General features: G+C 42.9%; 1 protein-coding gene across 4 annotated transcripts in view; it reads left to right on the top strand.

The window, feature by feature from the left end:
- The window catches only part of MAP3K15 (mitogen-activated protein kinase kinase kinase 15), a 153074-nt gene that overhangs the window by 118011 nt on the left and 14757 nt on the right, over positions 1–20306 (top strand). For all 4 annotated transcript variants that reach the window (XM_054006549.1, XM_054006557.1, XM_054006565.1 and 1 more), the window contains 8 exons: positions 687–817; positions 1105–1210; positions 6255–6412; positions 8343–8526; positions 12076–12250; positions 13015–13189; positions 15876–16061; positions 18288–18393. In XM_054006549.1, the coding sequence (XP_053862524.1) occupies positions 687–817; positions 1105–1210; positions 6255–6412; positions 8343–8526; positions 12076–12250; positions 13015–13189; positions 15876–16061; positions 18288–18393 (1221 nt within the window). The remainder of the gene's footprint in view (positions 1–686; positions 818–1104; positions 1211–6254; positions 6413–8342; positions 8527–12075; positions 12251–13014; positions 13190–15875; positions 16062–18287; positions 18394–20306) is intronic.

Genomic DNA, 20306 nt, shown 5'->3' on the forward strand with positions numbered 1-20306 from the left:
CCAGCCCCTGGTTTTCTTTTTGTATGAGGCCTCCAGCCCCTGGTCTTCTTTCCTGTACCTCCATCTATTCCCAGGAGTCAAGGCTATATTAACAAATCAAAGGGAGGTGGGTTTAGACTGCTTTGCTGTCAGAGTAGATCACCTTCTCTTAACTTACATAGTTTATCATATTTCATGTGACATACTATGACATTCACCCAAGTCCATGCTGTTTTTCATTAAGTGCCAGAGTGTGGCTGACCCTAACGTGCACACCTAAGGGTTTAAAGGGGAGTGAGACCAGTCCTACCTGACGTACAACTTCTCACATCATGGTTTAAGAATTGGGTTGTGCATTAGTTACTTCCTGCCCCTTTCAATCAAACAGGTGGTGGAGATGGGTAGGAAATGGGTAGACACTTCGCTCTGCGATTCCACTGATGTGCCAGCCAATGAAGCTGAGCTGGCATGAAGTGGGAAATAACCTGCATCCAGTCAAAGGCTGCAATAAATCACTTCTGCCCTGGAGGAAGTGGGTGACCAGCAAAGTCTTGGGCTTATCCTGAAGTGTTGTAGCTACACCCCACCACCATCCTCAGGACATTGACCTGAGGTCCACCCTAGCTCTAAATTTATTATTACTGACCTCTAAAAGTTGACCTTGTGACTGTGCTATCCTGACATGTTTTCCTCTTTATCTAACCCAGGAAGCCTCTCTGCTCTTCTAAGATCAAAATGGGGCCCAATGAAAGAACCCACAATAAAATTTTACACCAAGCAGATTCTGGAAGGGCTTAAATATCTCCACGAGAACCTGATTGTACACAGAGATATAAAGGTGAATTTTCTCCAAGTGTTGTATTTTGTACAGTAGAGGTGTGTGTGTGTGTGTGGGGGGGGGGGAATTAATTTCAGTACCTCTTGCAAGATAGTTAATTTTGTTATAAACAGAAGTAGTACTTTTGGTAGGAAGGAGCTTTTAAAAAAACAACAAAACACCACACCGCCCCTGGCAGTTTCCTTTGTAAAAAGTGTTGTTATCATCTTTGTTATCAATCTTGCTGTAATCTTGTTGTCAGCATGTTGGAATCTGTTTACATCTATCTGTCTCTTTCTTGTCTCCAGGGAGATAATGTTCTGGTGAACACATATAGTGGGGTGGTGAAAATTTCTGATTTTGGGACTTCCAAGCGGCTCGCAGGTATCAATCCATGTACTGAGACATTTACAGGTAAGAGGAACCGAACAAATTTCTTAACAGTCTCTCCTTGGGTTGTGGTGGTTTGATGATGTAGTTAGCATTCTTATTTAGGATTCAGTTTTGGATTTCTCACAGATCCAAAGCTCCTGTTAAAGCCACCAAGAGCTTTGGGTCTGCAAAGAAAGAAGGGACTTCTGCTTTGAAGAAAACACAGAAAGTAAATTGGTGTAGGTCGCATGTAGGGATAGACTTTTTTTCTTCTTTTTAAGGAGCCTATTTAAACTTTCTAATATAAAATCTTAGACCAAAAATGTCTGTGAAAAATTTTATTGCAAAACTTTAAACTCCAGTACCTCACAAAATACCACAAACTACACCATAAGAATCAGTGAGAACCTAATTTTGACTGACAAAGCTTTCAAAACTTATTTTTTTGTAGCTGGATCCTCTAAAGATGTTTTCCCGGTAGTCAGTTAAGTGTGCTGTGTGTGTTTAAACAATAAAATAGTGTTGTGCCAATAACAAATAGTTAAAATGTGAACTAAAGTTGGGCCTACATAATTTCATGTATGTCATCCTTTGTAAGAAAACCAGCGGAATTAACCACTGCCAGAGTGAGATGACGGAAAAGCTATTTTATCACTGTGAATGAACACATCCTTTAGAAGCTGGAGGCCGTTTTCTGTCTTCACCATATATGACCAATCACGATGTCTATGTAACTTTTTCCAAACTTAAAAAGATTGTTGCCATTTTGCAGGCCAGTAGATAATCTGTACTGTGATTTTTAGGAAACAGATGATAGTTCTAAGGATGAGAAAATATTATCCTTCCTGTTTTTTGCTGTTCAGACTGAGCAAAAAATTGAGTAATTACGTAAGCATATTTTCCTTTTCCTGTCTATAGCTTCTTTGTTACACAGCAAGTTTTCCTTCCCCCTTGACTTTGCAAGCTTTTACTTCCTTTCTTGTGTAAGGGTTCTTTTTGCTTTATGCAAATCAGAATCTGGATAAAACCAACCAGCCTTTTATTTTCAAACAATGTGAGCTCTTTTTTATTGACCATAACAAACAATGGGTCAGCCAGTTTGTCTGTGTTTTATAATTAACTTCTCAAACTAAAGTATTCAACATGAAGACTCATATCTAATTTATTTCATATTAAAATACAGTTTAGGAAAGTATGCATTCATGAATTACCAAATGAATAAGAGGGATTTTTAACCAAAATTTACTAGTTTTAGTTAAAAAGCAACAGAGGGTCCTGTGGCACCTTTGAGACTAACAGAAGTACTGGGAGCATAAGCTTTCGTGGGTAAGAACCTCACTTCTTCAGATGCAAGTAATGGAAATCTCCAGAGGCAGGTATATATCAGTGTGGAGTTAACGAGGTTAGTTCAATCAGGGAGGGTGAGGTGCTCTGCTAGCAGTTGAGGTGTGAACACCAAGGGAGGAGAAACTGTTTCTGTAGTTGGATAGCCATTCACAGTCTTTGTTTAATCCTGATCTGATGGTGTCAAATTTGCAAATGAACTGGAGCTCAGCAGTTTCTCTTTGGAGTCTGGTCCTGAAGTTTTTTTGCTGTAAGATGGCTACCTTAACATCTGCTATTGTGTGGCCAGGGAGGTTGAAGTGTTCTCCTACAGGTTTTTGTATATTGCCATTCCTGATATCTGACTTGTGTCCATTTATCCTCTTGCGTAGTGACTGTCCAGTTTGGCCAATGTACATAGCAGAGGGGCATTGCTGGCATATGATGGCATATATAACATTGGTGGACGTGCAGGTGAATGAGCCGGTGATGTTGTAGCTGATCTGGTTAGGTCCAGTGATGGTGTTGCTGGTGTAGATATGTGGGCAGAGTTGGCATCGAGGTTTGTTGCATGGGTTGGTTCCTGAGTTAGAGTTGTTATGGTGCAGTGCGTGGTTGCTGGTGAGAATATGCTTAAGGTTGGCAGGTTGTCTGTGGGCGAGGATTGGCCTGCCTCCCAAGGTCTGTGAAAGTGAGGGATCATTGTCCAGGATGGGTTGTAGATCACTGATGATGCGTTGGAGAGGTTTAAGCTGAGGACTGTAGGTGATGGCCAGTGGAGTTCTGTTGGTTTCTCTTCTGGGCCTGTCTTGTAGCAGGAGGCTTCTGGGTACATGTCTGGCTCTGTTGATTTGTTTCTTTATTTCCTTGAATTGGTTGCTTGCCAATTTTGTTGTAACACAAGTCAGCTATAAAATGCAAAACCTTAGTGCTATCTAAAACCAAAAAACCCATATACAAACTGCATTTTATACTAAAACATTTTAGCTTTTGCAATCAGCATACAATTGAATTTCTTTCCTGAAGGTAAACCTTTTCATTTAAAAATGTTGTGACTTTTAAAAATTTTGATTTACATTTCCCAAGGTTTTAGTTTTTCATCCTTTTCTTATGATGTTGTTACTTTCCTTTTGACCTCCCTCGCCACTAGCACAACTCTGATGTGTGGTGTTTAGGTATTTGTTTCTAGCGGTATTATGAGACTATGATGTTTTTTCCACCTATAAACAAGCTGATCTTTTGGTTAAGTATAACTTCCTGGAATATATAATTGTTACCAAAATCTCTGAGATGGGCAGCTATTTGAGTAGGGTAAGTAAGCTGCTAATGCCTGTTTGTTTGTTTTTTAATTATTGGTATTATATAATTTTGTAAACCTATTTCTTAACTAACTAATCCAAAATTAATTTATTAACATTCCAGGCAGAGCCTTTTCACTGTTGTCACTAGCGTCTCTTGTGCCCAGAGGAAATTATATAATGCGTGTTCCTCTTTCATTCAAGTTCATAGATCTCTTCATAATGTTTTGTACATGTAATATTTACAAATCTGTTAAGCCTGTTTCTTACTCAATAACTTTTGGTGATTTAAAGTTACTAAGACCCCTCACTGAGTTATGCTTCCTCAATTTATTTCTGCTTGAGCAGCCAACTACACTTATGAAGTTAGTTATGAAGTTAGGGAAGTTTAGCTTTCAGACTTATTTTTCCTTGGAGCAATGAGAATGTGCCTATACTGTATTACAGACCTGGGAACTGAAAATGACACTCTTCCATAGTGGCAAAGAAAACATGCCACCTGAAAAAAAAATCTTTCTTTGCATTAATTTATATCTGATAACAGAAGCGTTCTTTAAAGTGTATGAAACTACGTCTTATCATCATCAGTAATTGTGGATTGTCAAACACATGTTGCAGCCCAGCCCAGCCCCCCCACATGGATGGAACTCAGTCCATTATGATTGGATCCAACTGCTGAATCTCACGTGCTTCCTAAGCGTCCTGGGTCTTGATAGTAATGGGTCACTGTTCCTAACTCTGGGTCTCTCACATGCACTCTCAGGTGCAGAACCTGTGTCTGACCCTCCTTGGGCAGCAGGACCTTTCAGTTGGCTGCCTAGACCCTAGAACCAGCACCACAGCCCTCCCAAGCACCCAGTTGCTTAGACATGTTTCCCCTGGCTGTGGGAGCTCTGATTTCCTAGTTAATCCCTTTAGGGACAATGTGGCAGAAAAGCAATGAATACAGGCTTAGCAAAGGAATTTCTTAACCACAGTTACATTTACTCTTAACAAAGCACAACAGAGTTACAGATCCATGGAAAACAACAAATCCCTAAACATAACTTCCTGGTCTGATCTCATCCCATCTGAAATCTCTAGTTCTGGTCAGCATCCTTTGGCAAGGCAAGCCCCTACCTCCCCCCTGGCTTTCTTCCCCTCTCCAGCACAGGCTTCTGGCATCTGGTGTTGGATGGCCCCCTTCTTCAGAGAAGCAGCCTCCATAAGTAAAGTCTCCTGTCTTTAGTCAGATGATCAGGTTGAGAAATTGCATGCTCTCCTAGCTAGGTTTCTCTGTGTGAAGTCCATTCAAAGTCAGAGGTCCTGCTAGTAGAAACCCCATTGCTCCAGCAGGGAAGAGTCATTCAGTGTTAATGGCCCTTGATGGCTCTCTCATTATTAGCCTCTTCAAGGTGCAGGGCCGGCTCCAGGTCCTTCACTCCCTATCTTCCTCTTTGGCAGCACTTCGGTGGCAGCTCAAAGAGGAAGAGAGGGACTCGCCACCGAATTCCCACCAAAAACCCGGACGTGCCGCCCCAAGCACCTGCTTCTTTGGCTGGTGCCTGGAGCCGGCCCTGTCAAGGTGTCCCACCCTCTAACATGAGCACACAGCATCTACAAGACATTTCCTTTGTCAAGATTTCATCACCACCTGGATGTCTGAACCTACCGTGGAAATTACAATACAGACCAAAGGTCACAGTGAAGGTTACAATCACTGGTGTTCTCAAAACAAATGGGAATCCCCCAAAATTTGGAGTTCACAATTTGACCCAGATATTCACCCTGTTTGTCTCACATTTCTGCCACTTGCCTCCATGAGGTTGTTTCTTTTGCTTTCTCTTACTCCAGCCCTGATATTTTGTTTGTAATCTAGGACACTTTTCCTCTTTCTGCGAGCCTTATCTTTTTTCCAGATCTCGTCTCTCTAGCCCTACCTCTTTCCATCTCGCTCCCTCTTCAAAATCTCTCATTCAGCTCCTGATCCTCTCCTGCCAGGCCTGACCCTCTCTCCATGGACTAGCTCACTTCATTATTGCTGATGTTCGCCTGCTCTGTGTTCCCACCAGAGGTGGTGAATACAGCAAAAAAGTATTCCCTCAAAGAAAACCTATCAACTAGTTGGCTGCTCTCTGCAGCCCTTTTTATTCACATATCTTTCCAATTCATCATTTGCAGAAATGGAGGTACGTTTAGCTTAAATAAGGCAAGGGAGAGCTTTCAGATTGTAAAGTAAATATATTTTCTCCCATCTGAAGTCCTCCATGAGGTGGGAAGAACTAAGAGTTTGTACAGAAAAGACATGGGAAAATACAATCTTATGACTCAGTGTTGGTGGTGGAGTTTGACGCAGAGAGCTCACCTTTCAGTATACAAGCCACATTTGAAGTGACAACCTGCAAGGGGTTTAAAGATATGGTGTATCTATTTGATAAGAAAAACAAATATATGACTTGTGTTCTTCCTTTTTTGTCTTGATTCAGGCACTTTGCAGTATATGGCTCCAGAGATTATAGATAAGGGGCCTCGAGGATATGGTGCACCAGCTGATATCTGGTCACTGGGTTGTACTATCATTGAAATGGCAACAGGAAAGCCTCCATTTCATGAGCTGGGGGAGCCACAAGCAGCAATGTTTAAAGTAAGAATTGTTTTATTTGCTGGACAGTTTGTGAAACATGAAGTAGTATCCGTTAATTAAATTTTCATATAGTTAATATTTACAAGTTAAATATTCTGGGCAATTTAGTCTACACTGACATTGTAATTACCTGTTGTTATAGGAGTGGCTCTGCACAGGGTCAAGGTCCAAACTGTGATCTCCTTATGCATGTGAATGATCCCATTTGCTTCAAGATGCATCAGTCAGGGAAGTCCTCAGGGAAGTGCTGTGTGCATGGTGCTTTACAAATCAAATAGAGATGGTCCCTCAGACAGGTTAACTGAAGTGCAAAGTGACCAGGTGGCCTGCTGGTCACATAGTGAGTAGTTGCAGAGCTTAGAACAACTGTATACCTATGTATTTGCTGTTTGGAAACTTACACTGTTCAGGAAATATTAAGTCTGGCTTTTAAAGGCATAGTTTTGGATGTGCATGGAGACGTAACTTGAAAGTGGTTAATGCATTGGCATTTTATACCCTGCACTACAGTTCAAATACAGGCTCTACTGTTCAGCATTTTGGCTTCAGCCTGCATTGCGAGTAGGCCTTACTGGATCTCACAAAGCTAAATTGCTATTGTAAATGTATAATAGTGCCACAGTGCCTTAATACAGTTATCTAATGTGTTTATTCAGACAACTCTTTATTTTAGCAAGCTGCTGCCACTTGTTTAACCACTTAGCTACTATCTGCCTTGTTGCCAGCATAATTTTCCGGCTCCTGCTACTTGTTCTCCAGAGTCTATTTTACATAAATATGTCAAGGCTGAAAAGAATAATTTGTCCAGATTTGTACGGCATGTGCAGAATGAGTGGCACAACTGTCTTAAAGGGTACGGCTACACTGCAAAGAAAACCCCCTGCAGCAATGAGTCTCCGAACTTGGGTCAGCTGCTCCGGTCTCGTGCTGTGGGGCTAAAATAGCAGTGTGGACGTTCAAACTCCGGCTTCAGACCTGGCAAGGGGGTTAAGGCTCAAGCTCAGGGTTCTGCCTTCACTTGAATGTCCGCATTGCTGTTTTTAGCCCTGCTCGAGACTCGCTGCTGTGGGTTGCTTGGTTTGTGTGCGTAGACATACCCAAAAATAGTTCTGTAAAATCAGCCCTGGGGATTAAAAATGGGTAGCTCAAGCTGATGCACCAGAGGGCAATATCAAGTTACTATCCAGTAATGTTTTTAAATAAATAAATTTCTGTCCAATCACATTATCCAAGTGTGGGATTACGTTAACCCTTTGAATATTGCGTAATTTCCAGTTGGCTGCCATTGAAGGGCTAAGAAAGACATGGGTCTCAGCACTGGGTATAATGAGTGCGTCTGGCAGCCAGGGGCTGGGTGTTCGCGCTTATGCTGAGAGTGAGCACTGGGTAGTTTGGCACCTGCAAAGCAGGACAGGTCTGGGCACCAGACAGAGGGAATGGGCTATGAAGGGACTCAGCATTAGGGCTGGAAGTTGGTTTTGGTGTTTGGGGAGAAGTGTGCTGAGCCCGCTCAGTAACTGGGAAGGAGGCGCTGGCTAGCATATGGAATAGAAGGGCTTGGCGGCTAGTAGGGAGAATAGAGTCTGGAGCACTTGTGGTGGGTATGGTCAGACCCAGGGGTTGCACGAGGCTTAGATAGTTGGTTATGTCCATTTCTTGACATTTGAGTTGGGCCACTGTAACCAGTTAGGATACACATCTGCAGGGTTAAACATTTGCAGTAGAAATACAGTCAGATCCCCTACTGGCATAAATGGAGCCCCGTTGATGTTCCACTGACTTCAATGGACTTCTGCATTGCAGCTGTCAAACCCTCCACTTGCTGTCAATGGAGCTATGCCAGTTTACACCAAGCGAGGAGCTAGCTAGTGGCCCTTTTGCAGTTATTCGTTTGAGGCCAAATAATTTTCTGTCCGTATTTTACTTACAGGTTGGGATGTTTAAAATTCATCCTGAAATCCCAGAATCACTATCTGCTGAAGCAAAGGCCTTTATTTTGCTCTGCTTTGAACCTGATCCGAATAAGCGTGTCACAGCATCTGATTTACTCAAAGACCTCTTCTTAAAACAGGTGAACAAGGGCAAGAAAAACAGAATTGCGTTCAAGCCATTAGGTAAGGAATTATCAGCCAAGTACAAGTCAACATCATTAAGTGTTACATAAAAAGATTTGAATCATTAGCCAATTCCTCTCTGTTATTCAGGATGTTGAACATACCAAGAAATCAACTAGAGTTAAACTGTAGAAAGTACCTTGTAGTTTATATTTATATCTTGTTTTGGCTTGTTAAAATCTCCCCACTGGCCAAATGTATAAACCATTTATAATAAAATTAAAAGTTCATTCGGTCAAGATTTTCACAAGTTACTTAAATTTTTGGGTGCCCACCAAGAGTCACCTCAAAGAGGTCTGATTTTCAGAAGATTGGTGCTCAGCACTTTCTGAAAATCAGGTGTGTCAGGTTGGGAACCCAAATTTTAAGATACCCAAAAGCACTGATCAGTTTTAAAAATCTTGGCCAAGCATCTTGATGTTTTGTGTTCAATTTATACATATTGGACAGGATTTTCAAACGTTGGTGCTGTCACTGTGCCTCAGTGGTTCACAGAATACCAGATTCGGGAAAAACTGCTGAGAAATAGGGGCAGACTCACCCCACACTGGTGGTTATTCTATCATTAGATATACCAAGCCAATAACAAAAGTAAACTTTTTGTTCCCCAGTGTGGTGGGACAGAAGTCAAAAATGCAGTCTCCATAGGCATTCCAGCCCTTATTTCACCACCCAGACACTAGACTTAATGATGAGTTGTTATTGAAAGCCAATTTAATGAAACAAAGGGGTCTTCTGGTCTCAAGAGATCAGGCACACAGCCAGGTCAATATATAACTTTATATATTTACTCAATAATCATGCTGCTGCCAATCCTTTAGGAACTAAAATCTAAAGGTTTGTTAATAAGAAAAGAAGAAGACGACGACTTAAAATGGTTAATAGATCATATACATAGCCATTGCAAAGTTCTTATACCAGGTTTGTAGCAGTGATGTTATAGACTGCTAGCTTGTAAAGTCTCTCTGGTAACTTACAAAAGATTGGAAGGTCCTCATCCATAGTCAATATGCTCCTTTTAGTTGTAAATCCATAGTCCGGAGAATCAGAGCAGGAAAAAGGCAACATGGAAATATTTCAGGGGTCTTTTATATCCTCTGCCATCTGCTTAGAATTTTACTATTCCAAACAAATCTCACAGCACAGTTTGTGGAAAATTACTGGCACAAGATGGAGTCCATGGTCACGTGAGTATGTCACATATCCTTACATGGCTTGATGACTCCAAGGGGTAGCCATTGGCCCCATTGAGACAGCGATGTCAGCAGGACGAGCCATCTGGGCAGAATGAGTTTTTTCTATGGCCCATTGTGAGAGTGAAGTATCCTTAATGGGCAGCCAAGCTTGAAAAGTCCCTTCACAATGTGTTAGCTAGATTGGATGTAAATTACCTTGTGGGCAGTAGCGTAGCTAGCGGGGTTCAGGGGAAGCGTCTGCTTCCCCTGACACCACATTCCCCAAAAGTGGCACTCCGGCCGGCCGGCAGAACGGGGCCACAGGCTGGCTGGCTCCCGGTGCTCCGGCCGGCCGGTGGAACGGGGCGGCTGGCTGGCCGGCTCCCAGCACTCTGGCCCTGAGAGCATTGCTGGGGATCTCGGTGCCCCAGACAGCACTCTGGATGGGGAAGCGGGGCGGCCCTGCGAATGCGCAGCTCCATCTTTCGGTGGCATTTCGGCGCATGCGCAGGGCCACCGAAATGTCACCGAAGGACCGGCGCCTTTTTTTCGCTGCCGCTCCTCCTTGGCTGCAACCCTGGCTATGCCACTGCATGTGGGTGTTACCCCAGGAAGAAATACAATGGTGATACCAGTACATAACCAATATTCATGACTTCAGCTACAAAAATGATGCATGTTTCAGAGTGGTAGCCATGTTAGTCTGTATCAGCAAAAAGAACGAGGAGTGCTTGTGGCACCTTAGAGACTAACAAATTTATTTAAATAAATTTAAATTAAATTTAAATATGCTTAAATAAATTTGTTAGTCTCTAAGGTGCCACAAGTACTCCTAAAAATGATACATGTATATAAACAGGATAATCATCTTTAGCAAATCATAACTTTTCCATTGATACCTTACATATTTTGTACAAGTTTTGTTGCAATTGTCTAACAGTGGCAATATTCATGATAAACATGGTCATATTTCAACATCACAAGTGCCCAATGTGGAGTATCAATATTTTGGCACCAATTGGCCTAATTTTCCAGTTACTGCTGTTTTTACTGAAAATCTGGCCACTTTGTTAGCAGGATGAATAGTGAGCCTGAACTTTGTCCTGCTGAAGAGCCCCATTCATATCTGAGTATCAGAGGGGTAGCCGTGTTAGTCTGGATCTGTAAAAAGCAACAAAGAGTCCTGTGGCACCTGATAGACTAACAGACATATTGGAGCATAAGCTTTCGTGGGTGAGTGAATACCCATGAAAGCTCATGCTCCAATACGTCTGTTAGTCTATCAGGTGCCACAGGACTCTTTGTTGCATTCGTATCTGAGAAAACTACCCATACAAATATCACAGAATGCAAACTGGAAACGTTCTTTTCTTCCTCAGCTCACCTGTTCTCATCCTCCTACCAACCCCACCCCAAGAAAGGTCTGCAGGTGCCTTCTTCCCACATTAGGAACTGCTCCATGCCAAGCAACCTTTCTTCCTTTCTTTTTGCTGCAAGCGGCGGTTCCTTGTCTGACCAATATTGGGTGGCCCCAGCTCTCCCTCATATGACCACAGGCAACTTCCTGATGTGGCAAGTGGAGGTGGGCCTACCTAGTAAACACAGGACTGTGAAGAGCCACAAGTTGACATGTGTTTTTATTTTGGTGGCAATTTAAACTCCTATTTGAAGATTAACTATGTCCTAAGGACTATGCCAGAATTTTACACCTTCCAAAATATCAACAGTTTGCGATGGTGGAGACAAACACTCAGAAACTTTAAAAAGTAACAGAGGGTCCTGTGGCACCTTTAAGACTAACAGAAGTCTTAAAGGTGCCACAGGACCCTCTGTTACTTTTTACAGATTCAGCCTAACACGGCTACCCCTTTGATACTTGACATTCAGAAACTTGTCTCCCAGCCTAAATATGTACTCCCAGCCTGCAACACCCCTCCTGCATCGTACTCTAGTAAATAGGCCTGTAGGGAAGTAGTGGGCACCCAACTACTCATTTATTTTGTTCTCGCTTCTGGATGAAATGGGAGGGATTGTAGGAGGCTTCTTGGCTTGTCCTGAAGGAGATAACAGAAGGCAGGGGATGCAAGAGAGGCAGATCGCTAGGAGGCCAATGAGAGCTCAAATCTTGGTCCCATAGTCGTGGCCTTGGAGGGGTAATTAGATGCACCTGGTGTTAGTATGTCATAGGAGGAAAATATTAATTAGCTAAAAATGCTGATTCTTTATATTCACAATGACCAAACCCGCAGAATTACCTCTAAGTACCTTGCCAAATGAGGGCTTTATAGGGTTCAGTGTGTTGGAGTTCTGTGGTTTTAAAAGCACTGCTCTCTCTCACAGTTGTGTGGTTTGCTTGTTTGCTGTCTCTTGCTAGATTATAATCGTAGTACGTCCCTCCCACTGCCAGTCCATGGGGAACAGGCTGGCAGTAGCAGCAGTGAACATGGCTCTGTCTCGCCAGATTCAGATGTACAGCATGATATGTTCTTTGAAAAGACAAAGCGATCTGTTTCAGAGAACCCAACGAAGCATCCCATTTCCCACTTAAGGTAAAGCTGTCTGATTGCTTCTGGCGTGGCCTCCACAAAGCTTATGCAGGTTAGAGTCACATCACATGTTATCCAAGGCAATTTGTGTATGTAATGAATAGATAACCAGATGTGTTCAATAATTAAATCTGTTGCTTAATCAAAATTTTGATTATATTTAACTGATTCATGGAGATTTCCCCCAAACGTTTCCAAGTATTATGCTGGTTTATACCAGCAGTTAAAGCCTGGGACATATGGGGGCTCCATAGTCCATGGGAGTCAGTGGCAGTCTTTCAGGTGATTTCAGCAGGATTTGGTTCAGGCCCTTGAACAGTAATTGCAAGTGTTCCCTCTATTTAAATACACATTAAGAAGCCTGGGAAGAGAATAGTTTCCTGATCAGAGGAGAACATGAAACATGACTCCTTCAGATACATTTGTTGCAATGTATGCTCAGAATGAAATTCATCGTTATGCTCATCCTGCTTTATTTTCACTTCTTGTTATTGATTGACTTGGTGCAGCAAACAGGGCCAGACTAAGCTGAAGTAAACTGGTGTAGTTCCATTGACTTCAGGGGAGCTAGATTAATTATACCAGCTGAGGATCTGAACTGTCTTTAACAATGATTTTGAAATGAAAATTGTAGTGACAGTGAAATAAGATGAGATTAGTACTAATTATTATTTATCTATGTAAATATCCCTACCCACTCCCGTCCATGATTTGTTATTTCTAATGCTTAGTTATGTCTTTTACATCTTCGCTTGTCTCTGATCTAGTGTTCCTGATGAGAATTCTGCCTTAGAGGATCGGAGTGCTTCTTCTTCCCTGGAGGATAGAGATTCTGGTCTCTTTCTGCTAAGGAAGGACAGTGAACGCCGGGCAATTCTCTATAAAATTCTTAAAGAGGAACAAAATAAAGTTGCTTCAAACTTACAGGAGTGTCTCGCACAGGTAATATTTTAATGCTTCTTTTCGTGTTTAAAAAGGAAAATTAAAAATCCAGTATGTAGCATTTCTCTTTTTCTGACAGACGAGAGAGGGCACTTGTAGATTTTACCATTCACAGCAACTCACTCTTCCACATGCCAGGTTTATACTGTACCACTTTTCAATGGTCACTGGCTGGTAATCGCATCTGATTTTTTAACTTTCTGTTTCTTTATTGTCGTCCTACTGGAAGAGGTTTCTGTAATGGAATGCTAAACTGTATTACAGCATGTGTCCCATACCTTACTTGAGTGTGTAACTGCTATACGGCACAGTGCATTTAAGGATCTTCTAGACTGCACCTTTCTTGTACTCTCTCTGTGATGGAAACTCTGTAGCCAGTCCATATCTGATACAGGACACTGACCTGCTAGTAGCAGTCTGAAACCTATTATATACAAGGAGTACATGACATGGTGTCAGAAGTGATTTTCATGACAATTACTTTATCCATTTAAACACAAGAGGAATTTAGGCAGGCAGAATGTAATTATCCAAACTGGAAACTGGCCAGGAAACTTGGGGTTATGATTTTACCTGTATGAGAATCGCAAAGGACAGTATACATTGTACTAGGGTGTTGGTTCAGTGTTCAACCAAAGGGAAGAGCACCACATTCCGAATCATCAGCATATAAACCCCAGCTAACCAAGTGTGTAGGGAAGTACTTGAACAACCAAAGGTAAAAATGCCTTTCTCTTAAGGACAAAATCTTCCTGAGTAGCCAGGCTGTGTGAGCTGGTGATCTCTGCAGGTGTAGGAGGAAAAGAGTCCGTTCCTTGGGCCACAATCAGTATGTCTGCACTGCAAATACAAACCCGCAGCTGGCCTGTGCCAGCTGCCTTGGGGAAAGGGGCTTGGTCTAAGGGGGATCCCAGACCTCGGGCTGCAGCCTGAGACCAAACATCTACACCGCAATTAAACAGCCCCTTAGCCCGAACTTGAGTCAGCTGGCATGGGCCAGCCGCAGGTTTTTAATTGCAGTGTGGACATACCCATTGTGAATGGGAAATCACTGTGTTGTGCCCCTGCTCAATGAAGAACAATGGATGTACAGGTAGTTCCACCTTCACCTCCCCCTCCCCACATTCCTGGCTTGCAGAGCAAAAAGCCGGGAGCCAGCCTTAAGTGTGCTGAGTCCAGGAGGGTTCCAAGAGAACTGCAACAGTACGGTTGTGTTTGAGGACTTCCACACCTACAGAGAGAGGGGCAGGAATTTCCTTTTAGTGGGGAAAATCTCCAGTAATATGAGAGCTTGTGTGATTGCATAAGTGTAAATTAATTAGAGCTGGATAAGAAACCAAACCAATTCTGATTTAAAAAAAAATAGACATTTTTGTGGCTTTTTTTGGTGGTTTTCAAGTTAAATTTTTGCTGAAAACGCTCTGAATATGTTGAAGAGCTGCTAACATAATCAGCAGGTAGGTTCTTTACATACTCATTGTATTCTGTATCAGTGCAATTAATCTGCAAGCAAGAGAACAGAAGTAAAATTGTCATAATCAGATAGATATGAAAATGTTTGTTTGTTAGTCTCTTGTGTATTTTTGTCTTGTATAAACCTCTCCCGCCCAGAAATGATGGTGAATTAATTGGTTTAAAGTTCTCCTTTCTATTGGATCCTGAAAGTGTATGGCATCTTTGAAAACTACCATCTTCATTTCACTGGTCAATGCAGCTCTTCTTATTCATCTACATTTTCTCTGATACAAAACAATCTAAATTCTATTAGAGAAGCACAGAGTAAGTCCAGGTAAAATGCTGAGTGGTGTCATGCCAGTGCACTGCATCCTTTCTAAAAAGGCCCCCTCTACAGTACTAAACATAGTTGACGTGAGACCAGTGACTTGGTCAGACATGTTGAGCCAAGTTCAGCCCTAATGTAAGGAGGTGGAACTGTATTGCACTGTGGCTGAATTTAGCTCATTATCTGTATCCTGCCTTAACGGCCAACTTAATCATGCAGTACAATATCGACTGCATGTATAGCAGAAAGCTGCAGTTGCAGTGAATTGGTAGAACTACATGAGAAGCCTATTGGAATGGAAACAAAGCAAAAATATATCTTAGGGTTTAAAATAATCAGTGCCAGTGACTGCTTCTGACACATTAATTTTCATGCTATGAGTTACGACAAATTCTTTCTGTATTTAACAAACTTACTAGGTCTTTAATTTGTCACAAAAAGTCACAAATTCTACTTCTACTCTAGTTACACATCTGCTAACGTGATAAACAGAGAGAACCCATATTGTGACTGGACTTTCATGTGTTTGTCATCCTCTCTATTTACATACAGAGAAGCAAATATAAAGGGCACTGACTAAACAGTTATGTATCCACTCTCTTCATTTCAAGGACAGTCATTGCAACCCTTGGTTTTGTTTTCACAAAGTAAATATTAAGTTACAGTAAATATAATTCTTAAGGTGTGACAAGGGCAGAGAATACAATACAAGTTTAGTAGGACTTGCAGGTGGGTGATTACATTTCCGTCACTTTTGTGTGGTTGTGTGAGAAACAGCAGCAGCAAATATAAACTGTAACCCTGTAACGTTAGCATTGCTAAACCATTAGGTTCTTAGGTACAGGGGATTTATTGTTTCCTTGTGTGAGTCTTGACATCGTGCACTGAATACCTTTTCTCCAGAATTCTGAAGAACTGCAACTTTCAGTCACCCACATCAAGCAGATAATTGGGATTTTAAGGGACTTCATACACTCTCCCGAACACAGAGTGATGGCATCCACTATATCCAAGCTGAAAGTGGATTTGGACTTTGACAGCACTTCCATCAATCAGATTCACCTGGTGCTGTTTGGATTTCAGGATGCAGTAAGTCCTCCATTTGTCTAGAAGCAGAAGGGAGTGGCATTCCACTCTGATAAACCAAATCCCAGTACTCCTCTTCCTATTCCCAGGGCCTTCCTGGCTGAACCCCTGCTACTTCACTCTGCTTTCCCTGCTCCCCATCCCTGCTCATTCCCCTCCACACAGCCATTCACTCCTATAGCTCCTCTTGGCCCTTCTGCATGATGTGTCAGGAACTGGTGGGATATGTTGGGTAAGTGAGAGAGGTGACTGGGATGTGGCGAGTGGGAGGTGAGAAGGGATGTGTGCTCGATGCTATTGAGGGTCAGGGGAAAAGGTCTGTTTGGAGAAGACCTGGGTAGAGGGGAACACAGCTGTATTGACAAGGTAGGGGGATGGGGCAGCCCAGTGCTTCTGTGCTGAGCCATCAATGCTAAATGGTCTCTCTTGATGCAGCAGTCATTGCTACCTGGCATACTGAGCACTATGCAGAGCTCTAGGTGCATGGAAGTCTCAGTGCAGAAACACATGGGCTCCCCAAGCACTACTGCCTGGTGCATGAGTGAGCCAAGGCCATTGGTGCTTGAAGGGCTCCCCCAACACTATGTCTTGGCACCGTGTGGGTGATCCCAGGATCCTTGCACACAAGCCTCATCCCAGCAGGCCCCGATACATCACTAGTGACCCCCACTAGGGCCCTACTTATCCCAGCTCTCTGTTTGCTGCCCCATCCTCATTATACAGCAGAACCCTGTTTATCCCATCTAATTGGGACTGGATTGGATAATCAGAAATTCGGATAATCCAGAGAATGGGAAAGTTCGAGGCTGCAGCACCATCTGGTGGCCACAGGAGAGATCAGCTGCTTCTGGACCTGTGTGTGTTGGTTATTCGGTTAACTCAAGAGAGCTGGATAATGGGAGGTCAGATAAATGGAGCTCTGCTGAACTCCAGTATCTCCCTAGAGTCCCATCTCTTTTGTTGTCTTGTCCCATGATAATCATATCAGGCCATGTAGTTCAGGAATGAATTTGGCAACTGTGACAGGGGCTTTTGTAAGGGCTTGATCCAAGATGTCAAATCCTAAGAGCATCACTTTCCCTACGATCTCTCCTGCCCCAGAGGCCACTCCCATACATCCCACTGCCCCTCGCTGTCCAGTTTTTGTGTGTGTGTGTGGTTTTTTTTTTTTTTTTACAAAATATCAAAAGGTTTATATTTTTGCTAGTCGGGGGGGGAGACAGCTCAGGGCCAGATCCTTCAGCACCTCCATGTACAGAATTTCTACTGGCTTCAGTGGGAGCTGGCGTTGCACATGTAGTGACAACACCAGCATTGTGCTGTTATCAGTGAACAACTTCCTTGGGACCTCCAATAAGGTTCCTCTGCAGCGTGGGGCATGGGTCACTTGCTGGAGGATTCTCTGCACCTTGAAGTCTTTAAACCAGAAGTTGAGGACTTCAATAGCTCAGACATAGGTTAGGGGTTTGTTACAGGAGTGGGTGGGTGAGATTCTGTGGCCTGCGTTGTGCAGGAGGTCAGACTAGAAGATCATAATGGTCCCTTCTGACCTTCAAGTCTATGAGGGTGGTTGACTACTCCTAAGCACCAGACAGAGGATCCTTTGACTTATACATTCCATTTAATTATCTTTTTATTTTATTTTATTTAAATACATGACTGCTTGGCTCCACTATCTCAAATGGAAGCCTATTCACCAATTTCTCTGTAAAAAATACTACTCAGATTCTTTCTATGCACTGAGTATATTCCCTTTGTGCCCTAGTTCTTGTCTTATCACATCTCCTGTTAAACCTTATTTAGCCTTGACAGAAGAGGATTTGTTAGTATCCCTTCATCTGTGAACCCCTCCATTGCATTTATCAGTTTAGTTATTCTAAGCTAAATTGAAGAGAGTTCTAGAAACTTATGTTATATATATAGTGTATCCTTAGTCTTGCATAATTTTAATTTTATTTAGTATGGCTACAATGCTGAGATATCTTAGTGGCTGCTTAGAACACTGCATTTTATTAGCATATGGGAGATTTGGAAGTTGTTGTTCATGAGCTGGTGAAGTCTGAACTCAGCATCTAATAATTTTAGTCTCAAGAGGAAAAGGTTGTGCTGACTTGTACTATACAGATTCCCATTAATTTACAGAGCTTTATCTGAATCTTTACAAAACAAAGTTTTGTCTGTGGTGTCTAGGTCCTTTGCTGATGCTTTTGCTTATTTCTGTACTTGTAGGTGAACAACGTATTAAGGAATCATTTAATTAGGCCTCATTGGATGTTTGCAATGGATAACATAATTCGCCGTGCAGTCCAAGCAGCAGTCACTATTCTTATTCCAGGTAAATCAAAGCACATCAGTACTAGTTTCTAAATGAAACACTTCCAAAATGCATCATAAATGGTTTCACGTTCTTTCCAGCTGATGGATCCATCTCATTTCTGAAGTTTCTTAGTAGGGGGGAAATAGGGTCTTGAGTGATTTCTCTTCAGCTGGGGGCGGGGGGGGACGGTGCTGTGGACAGGGACAACAGTTTTTTCAAATAACCAGTGAACTAGGCTGCACAGAGTAAAATGGATTTACTCCTTTATAGTTGGTAGTTTTATAACTGGGGAAACCTAATTCTAAAGGCTTTTGGAATTAGACCATAACTTACCCTTAAACTGAAGGGGAAGTGCTTCATTGGATGGTCTCTGTGTGTATTCCATTTGAAGTGCACCTGCACTCCATACCCCTGAGACTGGAAGACTTTTCATTATTATTGTCCTTGGGTCCGTGCCTGTGGCCTTCTTCTCTTGGTGCTGCAACCTACGGTATAAGGGATGGTGCAGACCAACTGTCTCTCTAGTTCCATTCTATCACCTGTGGTCTGAAACAGGGTTCCTCCATTGTCCACAGCTTTAGCTAGTGTTCTTTGTTTATGTGTAAAAAGTTGTAAATGGTTTGTCCTTATATAAGTTTCCTCTAGAGCTAGTTAGTTTTAGGAGCCATTGTTTGGGGCTACTGCTGCACTCCCCACAGCCATGTAGGGGATTCCTAGCATGTCCACGATGCCAGGCTTCAAGATCTCCATGGTTTTCCCCCGGGCCTTCCTGGTCAGCAACAACCACAACACTTGTCTGTATGGCCTCAGGGAAGCTCACATCCCCTCCAAGAGTAATATTTGTCAGTCCTTCCCTCACTCGACCCACCAGTCCTGAGAGTTCTGACTTCAAACATTGCCGATGGCTCGCTCAAGGAGGCCACAGTCCAACTGTGGCCCATTAGACCTCACGTACACTGGGCAGAGGCACCGAGAAGCAGTCTTAGAGTGTGGTTGTGTCCACACTGGGAACAGAATTAAGGACTCTAGCAAACAGGACAGACATGAGAAAGGTAAGAATAAACACTCTCACAAGAAGTATGTGAGAAATCCCCCTCTAAGGAGAGGACTTTTTCCCTAACTCATTCTATGTTGGGTGACACTCTGCACCCCAATACGGGTGTGTCAGGAGGTCCTAAGGAGCACAGTACCAGTTCCACGGCCTCGAGAGGCAAAAGTGCCCCGAAACCATCAACCACTGAAGGAGCAGGACCGTCCTGTGTACCAACGAGTGAAAGGAATGAGTGGACAACTCCTACACAAATGCCGACTTGCATGGCGAAGGATTCATTGGTACTGAGAACCACTGTCTGCTCAAAACTGGCACTGCCAGTGCCACCAAGAGACAGAAGGCCACCAGCATCAGTGGTCAAATATGCTATCCTGGAGGATCTTACAGTCTGCAGACCCAGAATCACTGATTCTGTCCTCACACCATTGTTTCGTCACTCATTGGTACCATCTACCAGTGGAAGCATAGTAAGACCATCACTGGTACTAACAGCCCTGCCCATGGACACAGAGGTCTTGTGCTCCTCCAGCAAGCCTGGGATTAGTGGAGAGAGCTTACCAGTCTTATCAAGACAGGAAGTCAGCTCCAGCAGAGGCTCTAAAATCTCATGGGCGCCTTCTCACTCCCACAGGACCTGGCTTGGGACCAGTAATACCCTTCTCCCTGGAGACCACCCCATTATCCCTATGAACTCTCTCAATGGCTTTATTGGGGTCCCGGGGATCCCTATATGAAACATCCTGAATACAGACAGACAAGAATGCAAGTTGAGGCATGTACCACTGCATTGTGAAGAACCCCAATCCACTCAGGAATGCTCTGAGGAAGAGAAACAACTCAACAAGGCAGAGCCACTAGCCATTGTGGGGATATCATTGTT

This window comes from Malaclemys terrapin, chromosome 1 (assembly GCF_027887155.1).
Source record: "Malaclemys terrapin pileata isolate rMalTer1 chromosome 1, rMalTer1.hap1, whole genome shotgun sequence".
Classification (NCBI taxonomy): domain Eukaryota; kingdom Metazoa; phylum Chordata; order Testudines; family Emydidae; genus Malaclemys; species Malaclemys terrapin.